We start from the raw sequence: 20,042 nt of genomic DNA, 5'->3' as shown, positions 1-20,042 counted from the left end.
ATGGTAACGTCATCTACATTCAATCCTTGTACTTCCAATAGTACCGAGTATACCTACAAGGTGTCATGAAAGTACGAGAATAGCTGAAAAGTGCAAGTTTCTTGTACAAATACTTCAAAATTATTTATTATTCTGCAACGTGAGAATTTGTTTTCAATATATACAAGCAAATAAACTTTTGGTGTCTAACTTCCTGCGCACAACTGTTAAAATTTTTAGCGGCAAAACACAGTGACCAACAACTGAGAAATAAATGATACCTTCAATTCCAACAAACAATAAAAAAATTTCTAATATACCTTCAAGATATCTGAAGCATATTTTCATACTTGAGATTTGCTGGTTGAATAAATACAAATAAAATTAATTTTCAATAAATTGTTTTAATATATGAACGAACCCCGGAAAGAAGGGACTGAAATATTAAATAAACTATGAACTTACCATATTCTACGACATGTATGCAGTTAATTCCGAAAATAAACTCTCATACGTATGTTGAATAAAATAGTAGAAGAATTACCTACCTACCGTAATGCAGAGTGTCTTAGATTCGGGTAAAGGATTACAAAAAAAAAACTTAAAATTGAGCGCACCTAATATTTTCAAGATATACTATAAATTACGCTAGGCAATTCTTCTACTGTCTTATTCAATATATGTAATGCCATTTTCGCTAACGGGTATTCTGCACACGTAGTGCATCACTTCTCGCCCGATCACCGAAGTTAAGCAGCGTTGGGCGCGGTCAGTACTTGGGTAGGGGAGGGTGACCACTGGTGATCACTTAAGAACACCGACTACTTTGAAAGCGATCATGTGATTTTGTAAATCACTTTCAAATACAGAGTTTTCTATTTAGTAAAAGTCTCGTTACTTTGCTGCCACACCTCGGATATACAATTCTTTTTTCTTTGACATGTGAATCATAATAAAAATTTAAGAAGTAGCGTTTTAAGGGAACTGGTTTATAAGATGTGAAATAATTTTGTCCTATGTTATACAGAGATAAACATTGGAACATTGTAATAGATATCGCTGTGCAATTTGTTATGCACAATTATTTAAGCTATTGTTTAAAATATTTGCATTTTGTTACGTTACTATCTTCTGTGTTTCCCCGACTTGGACATACGTTTGAAATAAACAAATGGAAAATTGTATTTTGACTGATTTTTTTGCTATTTATATTTTAAAAATAACTTAGGGAAAGTAGCATTATTTCACAGAAATATACAATACATTAATTGAAAATAATCTTTTATTGAAATTACGAGCATCTAAGAAAATAATACAAAACTGTGTTTTAAGTATAAACGATTTTTCACTTAATTTGACGGCGCTTGCAACTAAATAGGCATTGCCCGCCTCCCTCCCCGCTCAAGAACTCGAGCTACTCGATCCACCCGAGTCGGGGAAACGATCCGGCAGGCCAGGCAAGCCTCACCATTGGTTGCATGTTGGCGCTCTATTTAAAAAAAAAATCTTCTTTCATAATATTACAATAAACACATCAAATTTGACGAGAACTATAACTGTCCTCGTCTTTCCGAACATACTTAATTTAAACTTATGATACTTTAGATATGTTTGAAGTAATTACCACATAATTAATATCAATACTAAGTAGGACTGCTGACACTAGTAGGCCTGCAAGCGTGCATTAAAGTTCTTAAGTCTTCATCACTTAGATAACTAAATATTTTTTCAGTGCAGTAATATGGTAACCCGAGGAAATTGTTAAAGAAAAATTGGAAAATTGTATTACCCTGATCAAGTAACTCTTTCCTTCTTCTCCCCTTTCTAAACTGACTATTTATCATACTAGCATATATTGAAAATTTTACTTTCCAATCATTTGATTGGAAAACCTGTACTATACTTTTATTTCCTGCATCTTTACTAATTGGCTTGTACCTTTTGTCATGACATCATAAAATGAGATACTAGAATTACCGAACTTCTCACTTTTCATGCTTGCTACTCTTTCTCACATTTATTCCGAAAACGGCTCATTTTTTCATTATCGCTGTTAATTGATAGTAAATCTTCGTTACTTGCGTATACGTTTGCGGTTTTCACCTTAATCATGTGACACTTAAGAATCTGAGTGTGTGCTTCTTCAGCAATCCGAGTATAGTTGACACGGCCAGGAACATGATCATAATAATCATAATCATCAGAGCCAGAATTGTAATCTAGATTATAACTGTAATTTCGACCATAACTAGAATATTCTTCAACAGAATCGTAACTGTACCCATCAGAATCACAATAATCATCATGGTAATTATCATAATTCTCAAAAGCATCAAGACTGTCATCCAGACCAAAAAAATATTCATCATCAGAATCAGAACTGTTACATCTTTCGTAAAATGAACCGATACCGTCCTCCGCCAATTTAAGCGCTGTGTCATTATGTGCATTCGTAATAATAATATCAGCATCATGTTCTAGAAGAGCTATAACAATTTGTGTATGCCCTTTCTTAGAAGGAATGTGAAGTGCTGCTGCACCATATATATCTTTAGAATCAATGCAGGCACCGAATTTTAAGAGAACCTTGACAATTTCTAGGTGACCTTTCTGAACAGCAATGTGGAGTGGTGTTATATCATGTCTAATCTTAGAATCAATTTTGGAGCCGCCTTTTAGCAATAGTTCCACAAACTCTTTATTTCCCTTACGAGTTGCAATATGAAGTGCAGTCATTTTGTCTCTTTGTTTAGTATTTACATCAGCTCCTCTGTTGAATGGCATTGTGGTAATTACTACATTACTTCCTTTGGCAAAAAGAGTGAACGGTGGTATGTCAGTTTCATATGTAAAATTAACATCTGCGTTATATTTCAAAAGAGCAACGACATTCGCATATCCATTATAAGCAGCAGCACAAAGCGCTGTTACATTATCTTTAGTTTCAGTGCTTACATTAGCTCCCCTACTTAAAAGCAATTTGGCAATCTCTGCCTTAACGTTAATATCAGGATCTTTTCCAAGACGAGACCTGGAAAGTCTTCCACGTTTGTTTAACGCAGTAAAATGCAATGCTGTTCTCCCATATTTATCACTACTGTTAATATCAGCACCGTGTTGTAAAAGGACTTCAATGATCTCTCTGTATTTCTTCTTAGCAGCATTAGTCAATAGTTCAGGATTATCTTTTACATTAGCTTTATTAGCTATGAGCAGTTTAGTCATTTTTAAATCACCATTATCGGTAGCATAAAATATTGGAGTTTTTCCACTTTTATCTGGAGCATTTACATCAGCTCCACAGCTTATTAATAGCTTGACTACTTTCTTCTGTTTGCTTTTGGTTGCAACATGTAAAGTCATCCAACTATCTCTTTGTCTTTTAGCATCGACATTAGCACCACTTCTTAAAAGCAACTCGAGAATACGTTTGGTACCATATTCAGTAGCAAGGTGCAAAGGAGTTATATCGCTTTTGTTTGTATTGCTAACATTTGCTCCCTTGTTTAAAAGTAAATTCAACAATTTTCATTTTCTTATAACTGCGTTGTGAAGTGGAGTTTCACCATTGTCATTTTTAGCAGACAATAAACACTTGCTTGCATACTGATTATCTTGCATTTTTTGTTAATAAATTATTCCTGACTCCATGAAATGAATTTTCAAACTCATGTCGTAAACATGAAAGACCCACGAAGAGTAGTGTATCGCCGGCGGTTGCCGGTGTCGCTGCCAACAGGTTGGCGCAAAATTCTTTCAACAAGAGTAAAATTGATAGCAAATTCGGTACATACCTCGCATTGACTGTGCACTGGTGCCAGAAAATAACTTGGATTGGTTTTTTTCTGATAGAAACGAAGAGAGCTCTATAAGAATTAACCAATTCAAGTTAATTTCTGGCAGAGTCAGTGCGAGGTACCGAAACTACCGAATTCGCTATGAGTTGTTTCGCGATGACGTACAGATTTTCGGTAAAGCCGGTTCGTGTCTGTTCGACGGGCGACGAGGTAACATACGTCTTCTTTCTATTGACTGTTGCTTCGCACAAACGGAGTGTTGTCTAATGATGGACGTTTCTCGCGTCGCAAGCAGGGATAGTGGCAGCCATATTTGAAACGTTTCTCGTAGGCCGGTATTCATAGTCACTATTTATTCTTAAGCAAATGCTTAAGCATTCAGCAACCTTTACTAGCTACTAGGTTAGTAGAGGATGCCGCATGCTTAAGCCAAAGAGGAAATATAATAAGAGGCGTCACTCGACAGGGACAGACATAAACTAGGGAAATCACTAGACAACCAATTTAAATGCCCATTCGGCAATGATCGGTACCCCACTGTAAACTTCGGCAATAATCAGCAAATTGCGGTAAGGTACATTTAGTCGATTTGAATATCCCGCTCGAATAGACAACCAATTTAAATGCCAAGGTCAAGTAAGGACTTCAAAGGTTCCGCCCGGAGTGACGCCTCTTATTGTATCTCCTCTTTGCTTAAGCATTTGCTTAGGAATAAGTCGCGACTATGAATACCGGCCGTAGTGTGGTATGCAGTGTGTATTCACTTCATATATTTTAATAAATATAGATGCATATTTCTCTTCAATTTTCATTATTTTTACAATTTATATTCGTGAATAATCACTTCGTTAGTATATACTTATAATTATACGTCTGTATGTATAATCTGTAGCAAACACTTTTTATAATTAGCGGTACGGAGTTTGCGTAGAATGCAACGAGAGAGAAGATTATTGAGTATCCGCTTTTTTGAGTATTGACAGATTCGCTTTATAAACAAAATATGAGTTGTTGATACTGATGCATGGTAGCGCGACCCATTATTAGAGTATTTTATTACATTCAAGTTTATATTTGGTTTATAAAGCGTATTTGACAATACTCAAAAAGGCGGATACTCAATAATCTTCTCTCTCCAGAAGACCCAATATGGCGGATGCGCATACTCACCTCTTTAGTGCTCTAAGTCGAAAGAGTGAAATCTATCATACTTTTATACTTTATGGTCGTTGCTTTGCAAATTATACGCTGTCAGTAAACGTAATTTTAAATTTTAAGGTTATATTTTCCAGTGTGTTTATCATCACACTCAGCAGTTTTTGAGAAACAGATGAAACTGTTGGAAACCGAGTAAATTATATTACAAATTACAAGAAAAATATGGGAAATCAGACAGAAGAGCAAGCGGAAAATGAATGTAGTTTCAAATTCCACGATTTTGTGGCAAAAGTTGGTGACTTGACAATTGCCTGTCATACAATCAAAATGGATAATTCACTGTATTTATGGGTTGGCGATAGTCGCGAAAATGCTATGAATGATTTATCATTTGCAATTGAATCGCAATTATCAAAAGAACTGCTGGCAACAAAAATAATTGGTCCAATTTCTAATGAGGCTTCTAGTAATCTTGCTAAGAGATTATCAAAGAGACTCTCGAAACCTGTCTACGTCAGTTTCAATATCCAGGCTGACAATCTGTCTCTACCTATGATTGAGAAAAGACTCATAGACGAAATTAGCGCACATCCTGAAAATTTCTAATGTAATATTCACTGACACTACTACATTATATTATATCCATAACATTTCATCTAATAAATGTCATGTTTACATCGTGGAGTGAAAAGTTATTATAATTTTTACATTTTTAATTAAATACAATTCGAATCCTCTATAATCTTGGGCTTCTTTATTTCAAGTATATGTTACATATTCATTTGGAGATATAAAATTCTTCAGATTAACATGTTATAATAATGTGCTAATTTCGAATACTTTCATTATCTTGTAGACTCAAAACAGTCATTTACACGAAATTAATCCTAATGCTAATAAATATACCTAAACAATTTATAAGGCTGGAAGCAATGAATATCTATAATATAGTATGTGCATATAGAATTTGTATCTATTCTATTTTTTTAGTTACTTGTGCAATGTTTCATTATAAATTACTATATACAATCATTTTTATACCAAATTGTTTTTAATAAAATAATTGCACATTCTACATTCTTAATACAATATTCCAATATAGACATATGTACTTAACTATTAAATAATATTTCCCTACTTTAAGTGTATTCAACGTATAAGTTCCAATATTACAGTACTCAAAAAATAATAGTAACCATGTTCTGTCTGTATAACCCTTTCACAGATAAAATATTTAAGTCATATTCATTCATATCTAAATATTTACAATGTATTATCCACTTCTGTGTTTTAGTTCAGTTTCTGTATTTACGATAATTTTGGATGATGATTTTAAAATTCATCTATCCACCTTATTGTTAATCTAAACTTGCATATGACACTGTAATACTTATTACAAAATTTAATGTTTTTGTAACAGGAAACCCAGTCTCTGGCATATGAAATATGCAGTGAATGAAAAGATTTTTTCGCTCATTAATATTACAGGTGCTACTATTCTTTTTATCAATGGCATCAACTCCTTTTTTATCCGATAAAGTGGTTTTTGGAATACTATATCATTGACTAATTTTACATAAAAGTGCTACATATTTCACTTTTGTAATAGCCTCGTATAACTTCTGTTCTCTATATCAATATATTCAGGTGGATCCCATTTCCATTGATAATAATGTAACCCATACTCCCCACATCAGACATGTAATGTGCACACTGTCCCTACAGGGAATATCATAACATTCATCAAATTTAGATTCCAATGATGGTTCTGATGTGCAGAGCCTGAGGTGCAGTGCCTGATGTAGATGGACAGCAGATGGACAGCAGATTTCGCCGTCTGATAGGCACAGCAACAGCGCCATCTGTAGGCAATTGCTTGGTAATTCTGGACCTCAGATGGCGCTGTTGCTGTGCCTATCAGACGGCGAAATCTGCTGTCGATCTGCTATCCATCTGACATCAGGCACTGCACCTCAGGCTCTGCACATCAGAACGCAGCCAAATGCGGACACAGACTGCTGCAGTTCTGACGTCAGATTCTGCTGCCCAGATCTGGCTATCAGGGTAGTAAAAACACAAAAAATTTGTGTTTAATATTTTTTAATTCACTACAAAATTTCTCGGAATTCAGTGTAATAATTTTGAAATAATCCAAATTCTTCTATGCTATAGGAAAAAAGTGTGTTATACAATCATGTGTAAAAATGCCCAACTAGAAAAATAAAAATTAGTGATTAATGAATAAAACGAGTGAAGATAAAAGTATTGAATTTTATAAAAACAACAAACGATGATTAAAAAAATTGCAAATGAAATGATTAATTACTTGATTCATTAAATATAGACTACAGATACAAACAATTGATTAAAGTCAATCCCTTATAGGAGGGCTCTCCAAGGTCGCTCACGCGAGAGCTTGGGGTTCTCCCACTCTCGTCCGCGTTGTGAAGACGCTAGCCGGGCTAGCAACGTCATGGCAGCCTTCGTAGCGTCACGCGGTCTCCTTAAAAACGGAAGGCACGCTGCACGAAAGAAAGATTGGAAGGGGAAGCAGGCGCGTGAGGGGCCCCTACGCTGGAGAGCCCTGCCTTATAGCATTTATTACAATAAGACTTTTGGTACTATAATTTTATAAATGTGACAGATCTAGTAAATCATAGTAATAGTTTTAATTAATAGATGATTATCAAGTTTAGATTATTCATATTTTTTTATGGTTACATGTGTATATTCTATTGTCTTCATTTGCAGGTATTGTCTTTTGTGACGCCTCTACACTTTCTTGACTTATGCATTATACGAGGTATCTCATTCTCTTCAGATTTAGGAAATGTAATGTTGTATACTGGTAGTCTATATTGGTGGTCGCCGAATTTTGTAATCGAAGGTCGAAAGATGTGCAAATAATTACTCTCGTGGAAGAATGCTTTGAGCCCTCCAGCCTTTTAATAATACATGAAGTATTAGAAAAATTGTTGTTCGGAAAGGTTCTGTCAATGCTTTTCGATCGATTTGAATGAATTGATTGTTGATTATTATAGCATAAGCTAATATATATTAATACGTCTAATATCTTGCAATAAAGTAAAATTATAAATCCTTATATATTTTTTAGTTTTATCACTCAAAGTTAATAATATGTTATCTATATTAGGTACGATTAAAATGCAAAAATTAAATTTGTTAATAATTACAGTAATAATTATTAGGAAACATGAATGGATTAGAATAATTATTATGAATCTAAGCAGCTCTATGTTGTTAAGCATTCTAGTTTGGAAAAGTGTAACTTACTCTAGCGGAAAATTCAAATTTTTTATGATTGTCTTTCAAATCTCGCATCCATAACTCAATGTGCTTGTCAAGGATCATTTGCTGAGTATTTGTTCTCGGAAAATATTTATGATTTCTCAATTTTATGTCTTCCTTTCTCTTTAAGTATTCAGCTTCATATCGTTGTACATCATTTTCAAATTTACGTACGTTTGCTTTAATTAGTACGAATAAATTAGCAAATCGCGATCTTACCATGGATAGATCTGTTTCTATCATAGGAGCATCCATTAGCAATTTCTAATCTTTGACCTTTGACCATAAAAATACAATGTGGTTTTACACTTTGAAATAATATTTCAGGTTTTATGAATTACGAAACTTAGTTAACTCTTGTGTAATATTATGATGTATAGAGGTTAATTACTTTAAGAATAATCCACTATAAATTTTAACTTTGAATTTCTTCGAAGAATTGGTCTTTTGAATTTTTGTTATTCCAACATAAATGTTAACAAATATGTACTAGCGATGATGAGTATAATAATTGTGTACATGCACTTAGCTTTCAAACACTTCAATATGCAAGAGAGTTATTTAATTTGAAGAACGAGATGTAAATTAGATACAAATTCTTTCGGGTTATTATTTGTACAGATTTCGATGAGACATTCATTTTATTAAATGATACTATATACAGATGGGTACGTTCCTATCATATTTATGTTAATGATGCGTTCCAAAATGCATTAAATTCCATTTATTTATAATTGTGAACACAAACAACCTTTTCCTTTATCAGTATTGTTGCATATTTCCACCGGAATGAATGTGCTGGGAACTCAGTTGGTGGTGTTCAGTGGAATTGATGCCCGTACTGTCCTCTGTCGGTGGAGCGTGGTAGTGATCCTCTAGGGATTGGAGCCAAACCGGAAATAAACATATCTATCTCTTTCTATCAGTATTTCTGTCTCTTTCCATCAGTACTTCTGTCTCTTTCTATCAGTATTTCTGTCTCTTTCCATCAGTATTTCTGTCTCTTTCTTTTTTACAATTTCTTTCTCTGTCTACTTCCGCTTTTGCTCCAAATCGCGGCAACCAATCAGCGACGATACACGTTGTTCCGATCACTCCCTAGAGGATCACTAGAGCGTGGACGGCTGAACCGCTCTAGTGGTCCCTGTAGGATCACTAAACCAGTCTGCTCGGAATGCGCAACTGGCGCGAACGTTGAAATGAAGATTCATCGTCGTTTGTACATAAGAGAATGCGTTCTTTATAATTTAAGCTTAACTTATTTATTGCTTTATAACAAAAAAAAAAACTGTAAACTCAATAAATGTACAATAAACTCAGATATACGTGCTGTCATCGCGTCTAAAAGTTGAATGTTTGATTTTGATTATTGAGAATCAATAGTACGAGGGCTGAAACTTTGTAAACAGTCATAAATGAAAATGGTCATTCCTACGAAAAAAAACTCGTACAACCTTTTTTGTACAGAATTTCCTAAGCTACATATTTCATAACTATTTTTCTCGTACAATCGATAGATAACGAGATATTCACGAAAAACTGTTATTTTCTACATTTGGCCCTCTGTAAAATTTTTACCAGATGCCACATCCATGGAAACTTTTAACATATTGTTTAAAACGACAAAATAAAGGCCCATACAAAAAAATAACTTACTGGGAATTATTCCGCAGACAAATTTCTCTGGACTAATCGTATCGTATCATAGTTGAGAATGCCGCGCTTTCTTGAAGGGAACTCATCGCTATCCCCACTACTTCTTTTGTACATTGTGGCTACGGCGCGCCATGAAATTTTTTACAGAAAATTTATTTAAGATAAAATATAGTTGCATATTTTTTAAAATATTGAATATTATTTTCATTTAATTTTTTTTCTCATACTTCAGTAAAGAAAAAAATTTCAAGATTACAATAGAGCCTTCATTGTTCAAATTAATAGAGAGATTTAACAGTTCAGATAAGAAAAAGGTGGAATAATAAAATTCATTTTACCGATGTTGCTATATTTCGGAAAATATGTACAAATAAGTAAATAGCAGATATAACAAATGTATTCTTGAAAAAATTATGGGTTGCATACCTTTTTGGCAGCTAAATTGCATAAATTTTTTAATATAATTAACTGCGTACAACTAGATTCTTTTTGTGCCTCAAGCCATGTAAGACCTTTTTTTAATGCCATAAATGCTTCGAAATGAGAAGGCACATTTTCACCATCACTTTCATTGCATTCCTCTGCAATTTCAACATTACAATTTAAAATACTATTAGCAATATCGTTATTAACTAAGTGCGTATGACTATTATTATTTTGGTTGAGTTGATGCTGCTGTATTATATCAATTCTGCCATGTTCTTTGCATCCTGACATTCTGCACAATGTAACAACAGTTTCATCTGTGTCTTCTGACATTGTTTCGTGTTTATCAATCTTTTTAACTTCATTGGATGAAAGTTTCTCCCAAGCTCGTTTTATCATTACATTTGCAATATTAGCCCTAGCATTTTTCCCATAACATTCTTTCATAATCAATTTTTCCTGACCTTCCTTATCGTCGCAAGGTAACAGAAAATTCTCGTGTAATGTCCTTCTATATAATCTTTTAAAACGTTTAATTACACTTTGATCCATTGGTTGTACAAGTGGACTGAGGTTGGGTGGAAGAAACATAACTTTTATGAATTCATCCTTTCCATTGAGAATGTCACACGTGGAATGCAATCTAATATCATCTATTAATAACAGAGTTTTTTCTCTACAACCATCTTTTAATTGACGTTCATTCACCACTGGTACAAAAGAGGTGTCGAACCATTCAGAAAAGATTTCGCTATTCCAATTATTTTCATTCCTATAGACTATGGGCATCGCGTTCATATTAGCATTTTTGAAACACTGAAAATTTTTATCCTTTCCAATTATCAAAACTGGGAGTGTATGACATCCAGTGGCATTCGCACACAGAAGTACTATAACATGATCCTTGCTGCTTTTACAATCAGAAGATGATTCGTCAGTCCGCGAAAATTCAGCTTCTTGTGGCAATGCCTTCCTCATTAAATCCATCTCATTCGCTTTATACACGTTTTGCAGTGTGTATCCTTCCTCCTTCAGAAATTTGTTAAAATCTACTGTGAAGGTTTCCATATCGCTGTTATCTATTGAGAGTTTCTCTCCAGACATATTTAGTTCCCGAATTCCATGACGCGATTTAAACTTTTCCAGCCAACCACTGCTTGCTTTGAAATTGGGATTTTCCTTTAGTTTCTCGTTAAATTCCAGAGCTTTTTCACACAGCATAGGCCCAGATATCGGTATGCCTTTAGTTCTATTCTGTAGAAACCACTGAAACACAGCGGCATCTACATTTTTATTTTTTGGCACCATTAAGCTTTTCCTATTAATTGATGCATCTGAGGATTCTGCGTGTAGGAGATACTTTTCAATGGCATACTTTTGATTTTTAATGCCAGTAATTGTAGCTTTTCCAATACCATATATTTTCGCTAATTTTGCAGCACTCTCACCACTTTCCAATTTCTGAATTATTTCGTGCTTTGTAGTTATGCTAAGCACTACACGTTTCCGCTTTGATGCCATTATCGTAGGAATAAGACAGGATAAATGTGAATAAATATATGTATATTTAATAATTATTTAAACTGTCCTAAAATATCATTCTGTTTTCCATTTACTAATTAGTTTCGCTTTGTCTTCGGTTTTCTCTCTGACTGCGACCGACTATTCGCCTAATTATCGAAAATATTTGTCGATTACAATCTACGTACTATCAAACTGTCACACACACTCGTATTAAACAATCGTGCCACACATCTTCGCTACATCCGAGACTTTAAGCATGTGCAATTATAAATTCCTTCAAGCATTGTGTGTATGCACTCGAGACGGAACCTTGATCCCAATTTCTAAGTACTTAATCTGACCAGCATTTTACCAAAACTTGTTCATTCCATTCGTGATACGTTTGGATAGTAGAATATGTATCAGATAATGGAGATTCTATGGAGGCGCCTACGCGCCACCTTCACGCACAAGCGTGCAATGCCGTTTCTGGCGCAACTCCTCACCGTTCCGTTCCGTTTTTTGGCACAGCTACACGCCGTGCACTGCAGTGCAGTGCCGGGAGCTACGAGTTCAGGTTATGTGACATGCGATTCTGATTGGTTGATTCCCACAGAGCCAACGAAGCTTCTTTAGTCCCCTACCACAATCAACCAATCAGAATCGCATGTCACATAACCTCAACTCGTCGCTCCCGGCACTGCACTGCACTGCACGGTGCGTAGTTGCGCCAGGCACCACACTGCACGGTGTGTAGCTGTGCCAGAAAACGGAACGGAACGGTGAGGAGTTGCGCCAGAAACGACATTGCACGTTTGTGCATGAAGGTGGCGCGTAGGCGCTTCCGTAGATTCTATTCATAGACATATATATACGGAGCAGAAGTTGGGACTCTTGGAGGGGAAAAGGCAGAGGTCAGATACAGGCACGTCGGGTTAACTTCGGAAGCATTCGGCATGTATATCCACTGCGTTACCCGATTTGCCTGTATCGCTCCCCTTACCGCGAATCTTACACCCCCCTCAGCTTACGCTCCGTCTATATATGTCATTGATTATACTGTATTAAACTACAGCTTAAATTTAGTATAGTCCGTACTCCTCCCTAGACAGCACACGCCGTTTTAAGGGTGGCGTCTCCTTTTTGTTATGGTCCGAATTGATCGAAGCGCCCCTAGTAAACAGACGGAAGCTAATGAAACTACTGCGGTCGGTAAAAAGAACTTGTACCCTGGTGACATCTCCGGGTACTGTGGGCGGTAATCTCAGTCGTTGCTTATTCTTAAGATGGTCCTTAGCATGCGGTATCCTCTACCACAGACGAGGTATAGAATAGACCCATCACCTTATGGGACTTCGTGTCGCCACCCAAACTGTGTTACCGACCCATAATTTGAGGACTGAATTTAGCGACCTCTGTTCATGAACAGCGTCCAACTCAGCAACTACTCTGAAATGTGTTGAAATGCTGAAAGGTGTTGCGTACTTGTATACGTGAGACTTGTTTAGAGAGAGAGTTTGACATAAGAGGGTAGGCTTTTGTTACGGTATGCTTTGGCTCGGTTGGTCAACGACTCACGCGGATTTCTCTCCGAAAATCCATTTCGTGGATCAAGACACTATGGCGTTCAGAAATGGCATTTCTTCAAAGCCCGTGCAAGCTATAAATTGCAAGATGACATTGTTTATTAGCACTTTGCGTACCCTTGCGAACCCTTTCACGTATCGTGTGCCGAAAAAAGTATTAAAAATTCACGCTGTTACTGATATTCCCACAAGTTTCTAATGCACTGTTTAATCATTCCAGTGAAGTAATAATAATTGGATTCCGTTTGCCCCTAATATTAGTTTACCGCCAACACTGAAATTTACAGTAAAATCTAATTTTAAAAGTCTCGCAGAAAGTTGCATGATGCATGAGTGTCTTGTGGTGCATGGATGCAACTGCAAATCGAGTTACTTTTGAAACCCGCATTGTGAAATAAAAGTTTGTCTAGCCCTGAGAAATTCATCGGTTCAGTGAAGTGTGTGCATGGCATAGTGCATATTATCTCGTGATTTCTCAATTCGCGCATCAATTTCATCGATTACTGGACCATGTGGGAGGCCTTTTAATTTAACAGGATTCCATTCAGATATACCCGTTACTTAGAATTTACTTGATTGTTACTTGATTGTAGAGTCAGTGCCTGTGCCTGCCAAAAAGTGTTTCATAGAGTACCGTGCCTCTACGTGTTAGTGATGTGAACGCGAATTCCCATAAGGTGATAGGTCTATCGTTTTAGCCTATACTTCGCCGATGTTAGTAACTAAGGGGGAGAAACAAGTATCTCACTCATATTTCTCCAAATATTCCTGCAACTATTCACTTACACTAAGTTCAACTAAAACGTATTTATACATTATAAATAATACTACGTGATATGTATAAGCATTAACATTAATGTATCGAACGATTAAACATTGAGAATAAAAGAGAATTCAGTCGGCGCAGAAAATCATTTGCAAATCCAAGGCCAAATGTTACAAATTGCTTGATATCTCGAGTTCTATCGATTATAGTTAATAATAATTTATACTGGGCGGTTAGTGTAAATGTTGTTAACATTATTTGTCACAGCAATAGCCACTGGAATGGATATTTTATCCGAAAATCCATTTTTGCCGAAGAATTCGCTGGATTTCGCAATTGTAACTAACCGTCGACCTTGTTTTGATCGGGGGACATCATTCCTCGAAGTCTACATAAGGAGCTCACAGATCTTCATGTACTCAGTCGTCGTCGGTCCTCCGGGCTTGAAGGACCTCCGTGAACCCTAGAGCTGCTGAGCCACCTGGATCCACTGGACTTCCTGGGGACCTGGTCAGGGGTTCAAGCCTGGTTCTTTCTCCCCCTCCCCCTGGAGCTGCCGAGCCACCTGGATCCACTGGACTTCCTGGGGACCTGGTTCTTCCTCCCCCTCCCCCCGGAGCTGCCGAGCCACCTGGACCATTTGGAACTGCTGAACTTGCTGGGGATCTGGTCAGGATTTCAACCCTGGTTCTTCCGCCAGCCTCTCGCCCCTCTGGCCTGGGTTCGTTTATTCGCTTGGTGCTGATGAAATTTTGGGGTTCGGTAAGTCATTTAAAATTTTATTGTTTTGCGAATGTCAAATCTGATTTCTTCGGTCGTTTTCTATCATCTGTCCTATTTCCATGCATACTTTCGAGAATTTTGCGCGAGTCGTTCTATTTTGTGTATTTCTTCGATGGGTTTGCATGATTTATTTTATTTGATGCATTTCTTCGATGGGTTTAAATGATTTATTTCATTTTCGTGAATTTCTTCGATGGTTTTCTCTGATTCATTTCATCTCGTCGATGTCTTCGATGGTTTTCCCTGATTCATTTCATCTCGTCGATGTCTTCGATGGTTTTCCCTGATTCATTTCATCTCGTCGATGTCTTCGATGGTTTTCCCTGATTCATATCATCTCGTCGATGTCTTCGATGGTTTTCCCTGATTCATTTCATCTCGTCTATGTCGTCGATGGTTTTTAGTGACTTCTGTCACTCTGTCATGCATCTCATCGATGGGTCTACATTCTCTGCTCTTTCCTTCAAGTACTTATCTCTGCGGTGGTTTTGCATGCTCGTGCGTGCTCTGCTGTTGGTCGAAATTATCTCGATCGTCTCCAACTCAATAAGCTTTTCCTTAATTTCTTTCCAGGCCGACCACACCGTTACTAACATATAGTAGTTGATTGTTTCAGCTTTTCAGGTTCACCGTTACTCGGGGAATGGAGTTAATAACACGATATATTTAAAAAGAAACTAGTGAAAAGTGATAGTGAAAAGTGATCGTGCAAAGTGACAGTGAAAGAAGACATCTAAGGTAGGCTAGGCTAATTTATTATAGTATGAAGTATTTAAGGTCCCATGTAAAATTGCCAAGCAGTCACTAAATCATTAACTTTGTTGTTCGTTTATTGGCTCCTCATCTGTGATGAGGAGGTTACCGCTGCTTCCGTTTGCGGAAGCAAGTGACTGAGCATGGAATCGGTATGGGTGGATCAGTTTCATCCCTTGGTGTTCTTGTCCAAAGGGAAAAGTTTCGGGCGTAGGGGGTGCACCTTTTGGTACACTGCCTGCGTAAGTCACCCGGTTCGATTACCCAATCTCCGTGTTAGACGGCTTGAGTCAGGTCAAGTGTTTGCTTCTGACGAGTCGCATCGGAGCAACAGGAATCGTCTGGGAGGCGCCGAGCTTTTCCCTTTCGAGTTGGACAGCAGGGTGGTAGGAACTGCGCCGTCCAATACTTGTTTCATGCTTACCCTTCGCCTTTCCTTCTCTCCTGAATTTCTTTTAATCGAGTGATTGCTTGGCAGTTCCCTAGATTCTATATCTAAACCGAAGGGATCGATGGAACTTTGTTTCCATCCATCTCTTTGGTTTAGTAGGCTTCATGTACAGGGAGATCGATGGAACTTTGATTCCATCTATCTCTCTACGGGTCTCCAAGCGCAGCAACCTCCTCGCGGTGAGACCTGGTAATCGGTGAGAACCGAGCCGATGGCTGCGATTGTCAAATATTCTAATCGTATATAAGAATTTCTTTAACTTGCAATACTATGGTAGAATGTAAGAATAAAATATGTAACTTAAAATGTTGTTCGATTGTTCCTACCGAACCCCAGAATACGAATATAGTGTTAAGATGGAAGAATAAGTGCAAGTTGGAATATTTCAGCGAGATACTGGAACTGTTGAGTTTTTCACAATTTTTAAAGTCCTCTCTGCTTCAGCATTTTATTGAAATATACAAAGTTACAATTCCTTTGCGAGGTATTCCACGTTACATCATGAAAGCATGTCTTCCACAAATAATGTTGTTGTTTATATAAATTTGTATGTTAAATAAATTTGTTTTGCGTTAAATAAACCGGAATAGGACAGCAAGGTTAAAAGACGAATGTGATATCGTTTTATTTTCTTCCTCCGTTCTTTTCCGTTGAACGAAATATGTTCATAAGACGATTTTTAAATTGTTACTCTAACAGAAACATTTGTAAATCGCGGGCATTGACTCTCAAAACATAAACTAGTTTTACTCGTGCTTAATTCTAGTTCCTACCACGCGTAGCGTTACAATCTGTTTTGAGACTTCACCGGTAACGTTGCATGCGACACTAAAATGGCAAGGGGGTCCTAGGACCCCCTAAACCGGCGACACAAAAATACATTGCTTGATAGGTCTATTCCATACCTCGTCTGTGCCTCTACTAGTCTACGAGGTTAGTAGAGGATGCCGCATGCTTAAGACGATCTTAAGAATAAGCAACGACTGAGAATACCGCCGTAAGTGTGGATGAATTTTTCTGAAAGCGTTAAGTGCACACCTCTGATGCTACCACAGACCAGGTATAGAATAGACTTCTCATCCTATTGTCTTCAGTGTCACCGTTCTGAAGTATCGATATTCTGAAACAACCACTGGTTTTCGAGCGCCCTCTCCGTTTTTCGGGCGGTGGGTGCGCGAAACATAATGTGTTTCTAGCATTGACACGGGTAAAGCTGCCGGCTGCCGATATCACCGAGAAAAGTATAGAAGCTATATTATACATGGTGTCCCACTAACTCGATTCACCTCAAATATCTATTATTTCAAGTAATAAGCGAAAATATTATTTATAAAAGTTGTATGGTGGTAAGAAACACAAAACACGCTGAAACTAGTTTCTTTACAGGTGGTGGGATAGAGCGGATTTGGAGGTCAATTTTTATTTTTTCAAATGGACTGTCAAATTTGTTATCGTCAAATTCAATAGATTGCAAATTCTGAATATGAAAGTACTAAAGTGCATTAATCCTAAAACTTTTTGTTTTTGAGATATTCAACATTGTCCATCCTATTATGAAACATATTCGAAGCTATGCTCAGTTCATTGCGGAAACAATTTTTGTTATTACAATTTATATACGTAGGTAGGAACCAATACAACCGGGGTTGTGTAATGTGGAATTACTTTACAATTTAATTTATTTTTTCTTTGTAATGTACTAATTTTATTTTGGAGGAACGATTAATTTACTTTTTTCCTGTGTCAGGGGGGGGGGGCAATCGCTCCCCCCCCCTCACTAAGCCTATGTGCCGAAATAATAAAATAAAACAATAAATACGAACGTAAAAGGGCGCCTTTTTACTCTTGAACGTATAAACATGTCATGTGAGACGTGTGTATTAAACCAAATGAACGATACTTAATATGAATTCAAACATATTGATATATTTATTAAAATGTGATACAGAAATTAAACAAATAACTCAATTTATCACGCAGCAGAATATAATGAATATTCCAACCAAATTTTTGGAATTATTTGAAGCATTTGTAGAGTACATATTATATCGAACTTGATGCGACTTTATTTTTCAGCTACCTGTCTTCATGGACAATAGCCCGACTATCGCAGCCAGCCTAAGTAAGTATACAGTTTCTTATAGTCTGATTTTCGAGAGTTGAGACTTCAGGCGGGTCCCTCGGACGGAGCGTGGTTAAGGAGGAACCAATGGCACGCTACGCCGCACGCAATTCACAGCGTACCATTGGTTCCTCCTTAACCACGCTCCGTCCGAGGGACCCGCCTCAGGTCTCAACTCTCGAAAATCAGACTACAGGTATGCCGGGACTCGGGTATCCCGACTCCCGCAGTCTCTTCCTCGATGCCACATGGCAGTCAAACTGTCGGTCTGCAACATTTACTTCATGATCTGCACTACTCTAAATGCTATCCGTCCTTTAACATTTCGAGTACTGGGGGTCCGGTTTGTACATACTTGAAACGAAAGCCGCGCGCGTTTCAACACTTTCCACACTTCTCATCCTACCTTAATGAAAATAATTCGAATTGGTTGGTGAGGTCCTCCCGATGAAAATGAGTCCAAACACGACAAAAATCAGACTGTTTTAAGGAGTATAATAGACACCATAAAACACCAAAAAATGATCTGCTGCCACCTTAGTTGCGGAACGGCATGCTACTGCCACTCGTATAAACGTAAAAATGAAATTGATTGACTAAAATGTTTAAAACTGAACATTTGTTTGGTAGTAATTTATATCACAAAAGAGAAGAAAAGCGATGCTGGCAGTTCTATCGCGGGACAAAAGCCTTGATAAGAATCACCAAACGGGCAACGCCACGCGCCGCGCCGCGCAAAGTTGCATCTCCAAGACGAGTGCAATTCAACGTTAATTTTCTCGGCTGTAGTCATATATTTAAAGCTGATTTTTTTGTACTAATTGTTTACATTAAGAAATGTAAGAGAAACATCTGCTGCCAGTCCTATCGTGGGACAAAAGGCTTGGCAGGAGCCACCAATGATCCTGCTGTGGGCTGAGGTGCAGTGTGGCGAGTTGCATGAATTTAACCCGATTATTTGAAAATGCAGCAATTGCTTTCCTTCCATTTTGTGATATAAACTACCACGAAAAAACTTTCAGCTTTAAACATTTTAGTCAATCGATTTCATTTTTACGTTTATACTAGTGGCAGCAGCTCATTTTTCGGTGTTTTATGGTGTCTATTATTGGTATAGAAATTCTCAAATTTAAACGTGTAAGGATTTTGCACAATATTTTGTTACATAATTGACACGCTACTGTTAAGCGTTGTTCCACTATCGTTATGGTAGGATATCGTTTTGTACACATGTAGCACAAATAAGTAGAAAACAAGATAAACCAACATTAAACAAACGAGACATCAAAAAGTGTCGCTGGCTCCCGGATTCGTAGCTATTTTTGAGAGTTGAGACCTGAGGCGGGTCCCTCGGATGGACCGTGGCCTAAGGAGGAACCAATGGTACGCTACGGATCGCGTGCGGCGTTGCCACGTTTGCGGCAGTTCGGCTGTCTTTTTCTACCTGCAAGCGTAACTGCGTTTCTCTCACCTTGGCGGGCACTTCCTTCCCGCGGCAGTTCCTTCACCCATTCCACAATGAAGTAATATGCTTTACATTAATCTTTAGTTTTAGCTTTTAAAATTCGTTGACTTTCAGTAGTATTACTTGAAGAATATACTTTCATATGACAATACATGTTGTGCTACTTTATGCGAAAAATATTAAATTCCTATAGTTGTATGTGACACTTATTTGAACAGTACCTACACAATGATTAAATCGTAAGCGAACTATGTGAACCCCTAATGATTAATCGATGGTTGCAGAAAT

General features: G+C 37.2%; 2 protein-coding genes and 1 long non-coding RNA gene across 3 annotated transcripts; 1 reads left to right on the top strand and 2 right to left on the bottom strand.

Annotated features, from left to right (window-relative positions):
* Positions 1 to 1,243: 1,243 nt before the first annotated feature.
* Positions 1,244 to 12,418, bottom strand: LOC143377090 (uncharacterized). The gene is given in 4 exon segments (XM_076828011.1): positions 1,244 to 1,923; positions 1,926 to 1,983; positions 1,986 to 3,593; positions 10,313 to 12,418. Coding segments are annotated over 4 exon segments (3,501 nt in total). The 5' UTR covers positions 11,847 to 12,418; the 3' UTR covers positions 1,244 to 1,622.
* LOC143377253 (uncharacterized) lies at positions 6,946 to 8,037 on the top strand. The gene is made up of 2 exons (XR_013087266.1): positions 6,946 to 7,304; positions 7,515 to 8,037. It is a non-coding gene; the product is annotated as an uncharacterized LOC143377253 (long non-coding RNA).
* Positions 7,589 to 9,031, bottom strand: LOC143377238 (uncharacterized). The gene is made up of 3 exons (XM_076828307.1): positions 8,878 to 9,031; positions 8,229 to 8,519; positions 7,589 to 7,876 (listed from the first exon to the last, which is right to left on the bottom strand). Exons 2-3 carry the CDS (start codon positions 8,496 to 8,498, stop codon positions 7,676 to 7,678), a joined length of 471 nt encoding a protein of 156 aa, XP_076684422.1. The 5' UTR covers positions 8,499 to 8,519; positions 8,878 to 9,031; the 3' UTR covers positions 7,589 to 7,675.
* Positions 12,419 to 20,042: the final 7,624 nt, after the last annotated feature.

The sequence above is a fragment of the Andrena cerasifolii genome, chromosome 15 (genome assembly GCF_050908995.1).
Source record: "Andrena cerasifolii isolate SP2316 chromosome 15, iyAndCera1_principal, whole genome shotgun sequence".
In the NCBI taxonomy this organism is placed as follows: Eukaryota; Metazoa; Arthropoda; class Insecta; order Hymenoptera; family Andrenidae; genus Andrena; species Andrena cerasifolii.
Note: the sequence above shows the minus strand (reverse complement) of the source record. Positions and strands in the feature narration are given on the sequence as shown.